This window comes from Oxyura jamaicensis, unplaced genomic scaffold, assembly GCF_011077185.1.
Source record: "Oxyura jamaicensis isolate SHBP4307 breed ruddy duck unplaced genomic scaffold, BPBGC_Ojam_1.0 oxyUn_random_OJ71079, whole genome shotgun sequence".
In the NCBI taxonomy this organism is placed as follows: domain Eukaryota; kingdom Metazoa; phylum Chordata; class Aves; order Anseriformes; family Anatidae; genus Oxyura; species Oxyura jamaicensis.
The window spans coordinates 8,492-15,121 of NW_023310352.1; the positions used below are offsets into that span (position 1 = coordinate 8,492).

Sequence of the window (6,630 nt, forward strand, 5' to 3'; positions counted from 1 at the left end):
TCTATGATTCTGATTCCCCAACAACCTCCAAAGGCCTGCCCACAAGTTCTGCTCTTTCGCTCAAGATTCCTCCATTAGAGCATGCAGATACCCGCACCTACCTTGGACCACCTGTGGCTGCTTAAATGTCACCAGGTGGCTGCATCAGATTACAGGCCTCCATCTCCATTAATCATAATGGGAAATGACACAAAGAGCTGACATGCAGGTGCCCATGTTGTTGGGGTTCAGTTGGACCGGATGATCTTGGAGGTCCTTAATGATTCTATGAGTCTATGAATCTATGTTGTGCACACCTGAACTCAGGCAGAGAAATCCTGGCTCCTGTGGGTCAGGGGCAGGCATGGGAGGGAGCTGAACCATTTCCTAGGCCCAGGACCATAAACGTATAGTATGAAGTTTGGATTGAGCCGACTGAACCACTTCCCTCAGCACAGGTCTACAGATGATTCCATGCAGAGGGACCTCCAGAGGTTGGATTTATGGGTGGAGTCCAATGGGATGAGATTCACCATGGCTAAGTGCCATGTCCTGCCCTTTGCTCATAACCCCATGCAACGCTATGGGCTTGGAGCAGAGTGACTCGAAAGTTGTGCAGAGGAAAGGAATCTGGGGGTGTTTGTCAATGCTTGCCTGAACATGAGCTTGCAGTGTGCCCAGGTGGTCAAGAAGGCCAATGGCATCCTGGCTTGTATCAGGAATAGTGTAGCCAGCAGGACCAGGGAGGTGATCATCCCCCCGTACTCTGCTCTGGTGATGCCGCACCTCAAGTACTGTGTTCAGTTCTGGGCCCTTCAGTACAAAAAGGACCTTGAGGCGCTGAAGCATGTCCAGAGAAGGACAATGAATGTTGGTGAAGGGCCTGGAACACAGATCTTATGAGGAGAGGATGAGGAAATCGGGGTTGTTTACTCTGGAGAAGAGAAGGCTCAAGGGAGACCTTCTTGCTCTCCAAAATTACTTGAAAGGAAGGTTTGGGGAGTTGGGGGTCAGCCTCTTCTCGCAGATAACTAGTGATAGGACTAGAGGGAATAGCCTCATGTTGCACCAGGGGAGGATTAGTTTAGAAATTAGGAGACATTTCTTCACAGAAAGAGTGGTCAAGAAAGGTTGGCCATGGTGCTTAGGGACATGGCTTAGTGCATGATGCAGGTCGTAGGGTGATGGCTGGACCAGATGATCTTGGAGGTCTTTTCCAAAGATAATAAACCCTCAGCAAGTTTTCCAATGACATCAAGCAGTGTAGTAGGCTTGCCACACTGGAGGAAAGGAGATACTGGTGATCAGGGTATGGTTGGGCCAAGATGGAGGTCTTTTTCAATCATAATGTTTCTATAATTCCGTGACTTCCTTGTCCCTGACTTTGTGTTGTCTCTGAAAACAGGAAAAAGCAAGAAGATTCTTAGGAGATTCTGAAAACTTTATTTATTTATGCTAGGAGAAATGATCCTACTGTCAAGAAATGTCTGTGCCCAGGGGAGGGAGGGAAGCCCAGGGATTCCTTCAGGCTGTTTCCCAGCAGTTTTCCCTGCAGCCCCAGGGCCATGGGCAGGGAGCCTGGTGGGGGGCAGAGCAAGGGAGGCCTTGGGCTGAGCCTCTGCTGCTGAGCTGGGCCAGGCTCCTGGGCCCAAGGGGAGCTCCTGGCAAGCGGGCAGTGCTGCAGAGACACAGCTCTGCCCAGGAGCAGCTCCTCTGCACAGCGCAGCAGGGCTGAGGGCACTCCCTGCACAGACACAGTGGTTAAAGGCAGGCAGAAGTGGCAGGATGCACAGAGCTCACTGAGGGAGAACACTTCCCAGCCCTGACCCCGGTAAGTCTCTGGCTGGAGGGCAATGCAGCCACAGGTCCTGGAGGAAGGAGAAGCCAGGGGTGCAGGCAGGGGTGTCCAGGGCTGTGGTGCAGAGCAGGGTCCCTGCTGTGCCCCAGGGGCTGTGTTCCAGGGCAGGGCCTCTGCCGCCTGCCAGGCTCAGCACTCAGCCTGCCCGGGGAGCTGCCCAGGGGCTGCAGGGAGAAGCTATGGGTGGAAGGAACCCCCCTGTCAGGGCAGGGTCCTGCTGCTGGCAGGAGGCTGCTGCCTGGGGCAGCCTGCTCACAGAAATACAGTACATCTACAGGGTATATCCCACAGGGTTTTTTAGCATTGTCAAGGCAGCAAATATTTTAAAGACATAGAGCTTTCTTGACTCTGTCTTTTCTGTTTCCCTTTGCTGAGGAATCTGGGAGCATACATTAATGAAAGAGAAAATGTTCAGTTTGGGCAAGAGGCTGACATCGCTTTTCCAGCTTAGACAGAATCCTGATAATGGCTTGTCACCATCTCTGCAGCCTAAGTCTGAACCACCATTGTGTTTCTGGCCACTGAGTCTTTTCTTCTGACCTGCTTCTCTGGACTATCGAACAGCGTAGTGTCCCATCACGGGCCATGCTGCTCAGAGGTTTCTGCACGGCAGATCTGAGTGCTCAGAGATGCTCAGATGGGAGTAGACTGAGAAGCAGCTCCAGGAAGAAACAGCTCCAGGCACTGAAATCAGTCGGGGAAGGAGGGCAGTGCTGTGCAAGGTAGATTTGAGCATCCTTCTCTCAGTTGCTGCAATGCAGATACCTTCTTCTGTGTAAGGCCCTTGGTCTCCTCTCCCAACCAAAAATGCTTCTGCCACGAAGATCATAGAATGAATCCTGTCATAGAATGGTTTGGGTAGGAAGTTACTTTAAAGACTGTTGAGGTCCCAATCCCCTGCCATGGGCAAGGGCACCTTCCAATAGACCAAGCTGCTCAAAACGTGTCATTTTAACCTCCAGGGTTGGGGCAACCACAACTTCTCCTGGCAACCTGTTCCAGTGCCTCACCACACTCTGAGTGAATAATTTCCTCCTAATCTCTAATCTAAATCTCCCTTCTTCTAGTGTAAAACTATTCCCCCTTGTCCTATCGTTATCTACCCAATAAAGAGTCCTTCTCCATCTTTTTTTATAAGTCCCCTTTAGGTACTGAAATGTTGCAGTGAAGTCACTCTGGAGCCTTCTCTTTTTCAGGTTGAACAGCCCCAGCTCTCTCAGCCTTTCTTCATAGGAGAGGTGCTCTAGCCCCTTGACCATCTTTGTGGCCCTCCTCTAGACCTGCTCTAACAGCTCCATATCCTCCTTGTGCTGGGAGCTGCAGACCTGGAGAGAGTATTCCAAGTTGGGCCTCACCTGGGCAGAGCAGAGGGGGACAATCCCCTCCCTTGACCTGCTGGCCACTCCTCTGTTGATGCAGCGCAGGATGCAGTTGGCCTTCTGGGCTGCAGGCAAACACTGCTGGATCATGTGGAACAGATCATGGTGTCCAGGGCATGAGCTGCCATGTCTGCAGCCAGAGCCCCAGAAGAGGAGCTCTGTAGACATGCTCCCCTTTCCTCTTGCATGATAGAGGGGATGCCAGTGACTGCTCAGCATCCCTGGGGGCTGTGCACAGCTGGGTGAGAATCTCTGGGGGGTTTCTCTGCCTCTTTATTTTCCTCAGCATGAACACTGTGATATTTCCCCACAGTTCTCCACCTGTCCATGCTGCTCCTGCTTTTTTTTTTTCAGGCTCTCTAGGGATTGGGATTTCATGTACAGTTCCAAAAATGACCCTGAACATCCTGCAACAGATGTGTCGGCATAGCAATGAGGTGTTCCATCGCCCATTTGACTTGAGGGACCACAGGCAATGTGGTACAAGGGGGTGGGGAACATGCCAACTGTCCCTGCAGAAGACCTCATCTTTTGCTATTTCCCTTCTTTCTGATCTGTGTCATCTGGGCAGTGCAGTTGACAGGGCTTGGGAAATAAGCAGGCTCCCCACCTTAGGACACTTGTCAGCCTCCTTGTAGTGTCAAGTCAAGCTATTCTCCACAAGGGCACAACTTGGTCTGGCTGTCTGAGTGAGGAGCCATCTCCCATTAGTCTCTGCACATCTGGGCTGAGAAGGAGAGAGAGGAGGTTGGAGAGCTGCAGTTTGTATCTGGACCCCCCTGCTATGTTCTGTTCCTTTTCAGAGTAACTTCTGAGTGTGGTCAACCCAGAACTTAGAGAGGAAGGATGGGGCAGTGGTAGGAAGAAGACCAATGGAAAGACCAGATCTTCTAATGCTGCACTAAGACAGAAGGTACATTTTTGACTCTCAGGACTCACTATTGTTCAGGCTGAGAGAAATCCAAGTGCTGTGGATTTCCCCTCTTTTAATGAATGTGCCTCTGATGTGACAAGGAATACAGTCAGTGCATTGCTAAGTTTCAGAGTTTCTGCAAGAAACTGAGTAGGTTTTGCTCCAAGAAGTCTGTCCTAAATTATCACTGCATTTTCCTTGTTCAACAAGTCTTCATTCCCAGACGCATCAGATGTCCAACAGTGGTTAGCTCCTTGAATCTCTGTGTTTCTGAGCCTTTGCTTTTGGTTTTCTCTGTTTTGGTTCAGTGGGAATAGAAATAGGTGCTGTTACTTCCAAGAGGATGCTGACACTCACAAGCCATCACGGGGAGGGTTAATAGGTTCCTTTCCTTCCACTCAGCCCCTAGAAAGCTCCACCACCACACGTGCAGGTCAGCAGGGTCTGTGTGACCTGGTCTCTAGGACGTGCCCCCAGCAAGCTGCTCCTGGGCAGAGCCCTGCTGCCAGGAGGTGTCTGCAGGGCAGAGCTGAGCAGCCAGTGGGTGGGATGGGGGCTGTGACCTGCAGGCAGGAGGCGTGGGGACACAGACCCAGCTGCAGGCAGGGACAACTGCAGGCAGCAGAGCCATGGGTAGGGAATGTCAGGACAGTGCTAACAGAGTAGTCTGGCACCTCCCTGTCTGCTCTCAAGGCCACAGGATTCAGGACTGTGAGTCAAGCTGAATCTCCTCTAGGGATTTCCTGAGGCCAAAGTAATTGGGCATCTTGTTGGCAACTAGGCCATGTCCTCGAAGACTGTGGAAGAGACCAGGATGGACATATGGCTGTCCTCACTGCACTAAGGACAGTTTTTTTTTGCCTCTTAGAAGTCAAAAGTTTTCACCTGGAATACCTTACAAATGCCAGTGTTTTCTTCCCTCAGAAATGCTTCTGACTGTGACATAGGGAGCTGGAAGAAACTAAACCAAGATACTTTTCAGCAGTCATGAGTATTGACAACGGTAATGCTACATAGATCAGATTTAAGCAGAGATCACAACTGATTCTTATTTACATAGGGCTGTAGGGAAGGCCTCTTCCTCAAGTGCCCCCAGCAGAGACCCCTGCTCCCAGGGGCACCCTCATCCATTAGCAACCAGAGCTCAAAGCAAGGCCTCAGAAAGGGGAAAGTAACTGCAGGGGGGCTTCGATGAAAAGAGGGGTAGCTTTTCCTCTGAGATGCCCCTCCTAATTATCACTGTCTTTTCTTCCTTGAATAGTCCCCTTTATTCAGGAGGATCAAATGTCCTACAGCAGCTCCATCACCGAGTTCCTCCTCCTGGCATTTGCAGACACACGGGAGTTGCAGCTGCTGCACTTTGGGCTCTTCCTGGGAATCTACCTGGCTGCCCTCCTGGGCAATGGCCTCATCCTCACCACTGTAGCCTGTGACCACCGCCTCCACATCCCCATGTACTTCTTCCTCCTCAACCTTGCCCTCCTTGACCTGAGCTGCATCTCCACCACTGTCCCCAAAGCCATGGCCAATTCCCTCTGGGACACCAAGGCCATTTCCAATGCAGGATGTGCTACCCAGGTTTTCTTTATATTTTTCTTTTTTTGGTGCAGAGTATTCTGTTCTCATCCTCACGTCCTATGACTGCTATGTTGCCATCTGCAAGCCCCTGCACTACGGGACGCTCTTGGGCAACAGAACGTGTGCCAAGATGGCAGCAGCTGCCTGGGGCAGTACATTTTTCTATGCTCTGCTGCACACTGCCAGTACATTTTCCCTGGCCCTCTGCCAAGGCAATGCTGTGGACAAGTTCTTCTGTGAAATTCCCCAGATCCTTAAGCTCTCCTGCTCAAACTCCTACCTCAGAGAAGTTGGACTTCTCATGTTAAGTTCCATTTTGGATTTTGGGTGTTTTGTTTTCATTGTGCTCTCCTACGCGCAGGTCTTCAGGGCCGTGATGAGAATTCCAACAAAGCAGGGACAGTACAAAGCCTTTTCCACGTGCCTCCCTCACCTGGCCGTGGTCTCCCTGTTTCTAAGTACTGTAATTTTTGCCTACCTGAAGCCCCCCTCCATCTCTTCTCCATCCCTGAACATGGTGGTGACAGTTCTATACTCCATGCTGTCTCCAGTAGTGAACCCCTTCATCTACAGCATGAGGAACCAGGAGCTCAATGATTCAGTGTGGAAACAGCTGACTTTCTGTGTATCAGTGGCCACAGTCTGTCTTCCTTCTGCAGATGACTCCCAGTGTATCTCATGACGGGCCATGTTGCCTTTCCATATCGAGTTTTTTTCCTTTCTGCCTTTGTGATAATGTTGTCTACACAAAAATGCCCTTCTTAATCCCCTTCTGCCTGAGTATCCCGCTTTCTGTGTGACCCAGGGTTTCTGTAGTCAAGAAAGCAGGCACTCTGTATTTTAACCAAATAAATCTTTCTCTGAGACCCAATCTCAGTAGATCAGGAGTGAATGGGAACTGGGGCTGTGGTGGCCATGCCCAG

The 6,630-nt window shown here is 50.9% G+C and overlaps 1 protein-coding gene across 1 annotated transcript; it reads left to right on the forward strand.

Moving 5' to 3' along the window:
* Positions 1-5,687: 5,687 nt before the first annotated feature.
* Positions 5,688-6,389, forward strand: LOC118159571 (olfactory receptor 14A16-like). The gene has a single exon (XM_035314150.1). The coding sequence runs from the start codon at positions 5,688-5,690 to the stop codon at positions 6,387-6,389; it is 702 nt and encodes a 233-aa protein (XP_035170041.1).
* Positions 6,390-6,630: the final 241 nt, after the last annotated feature.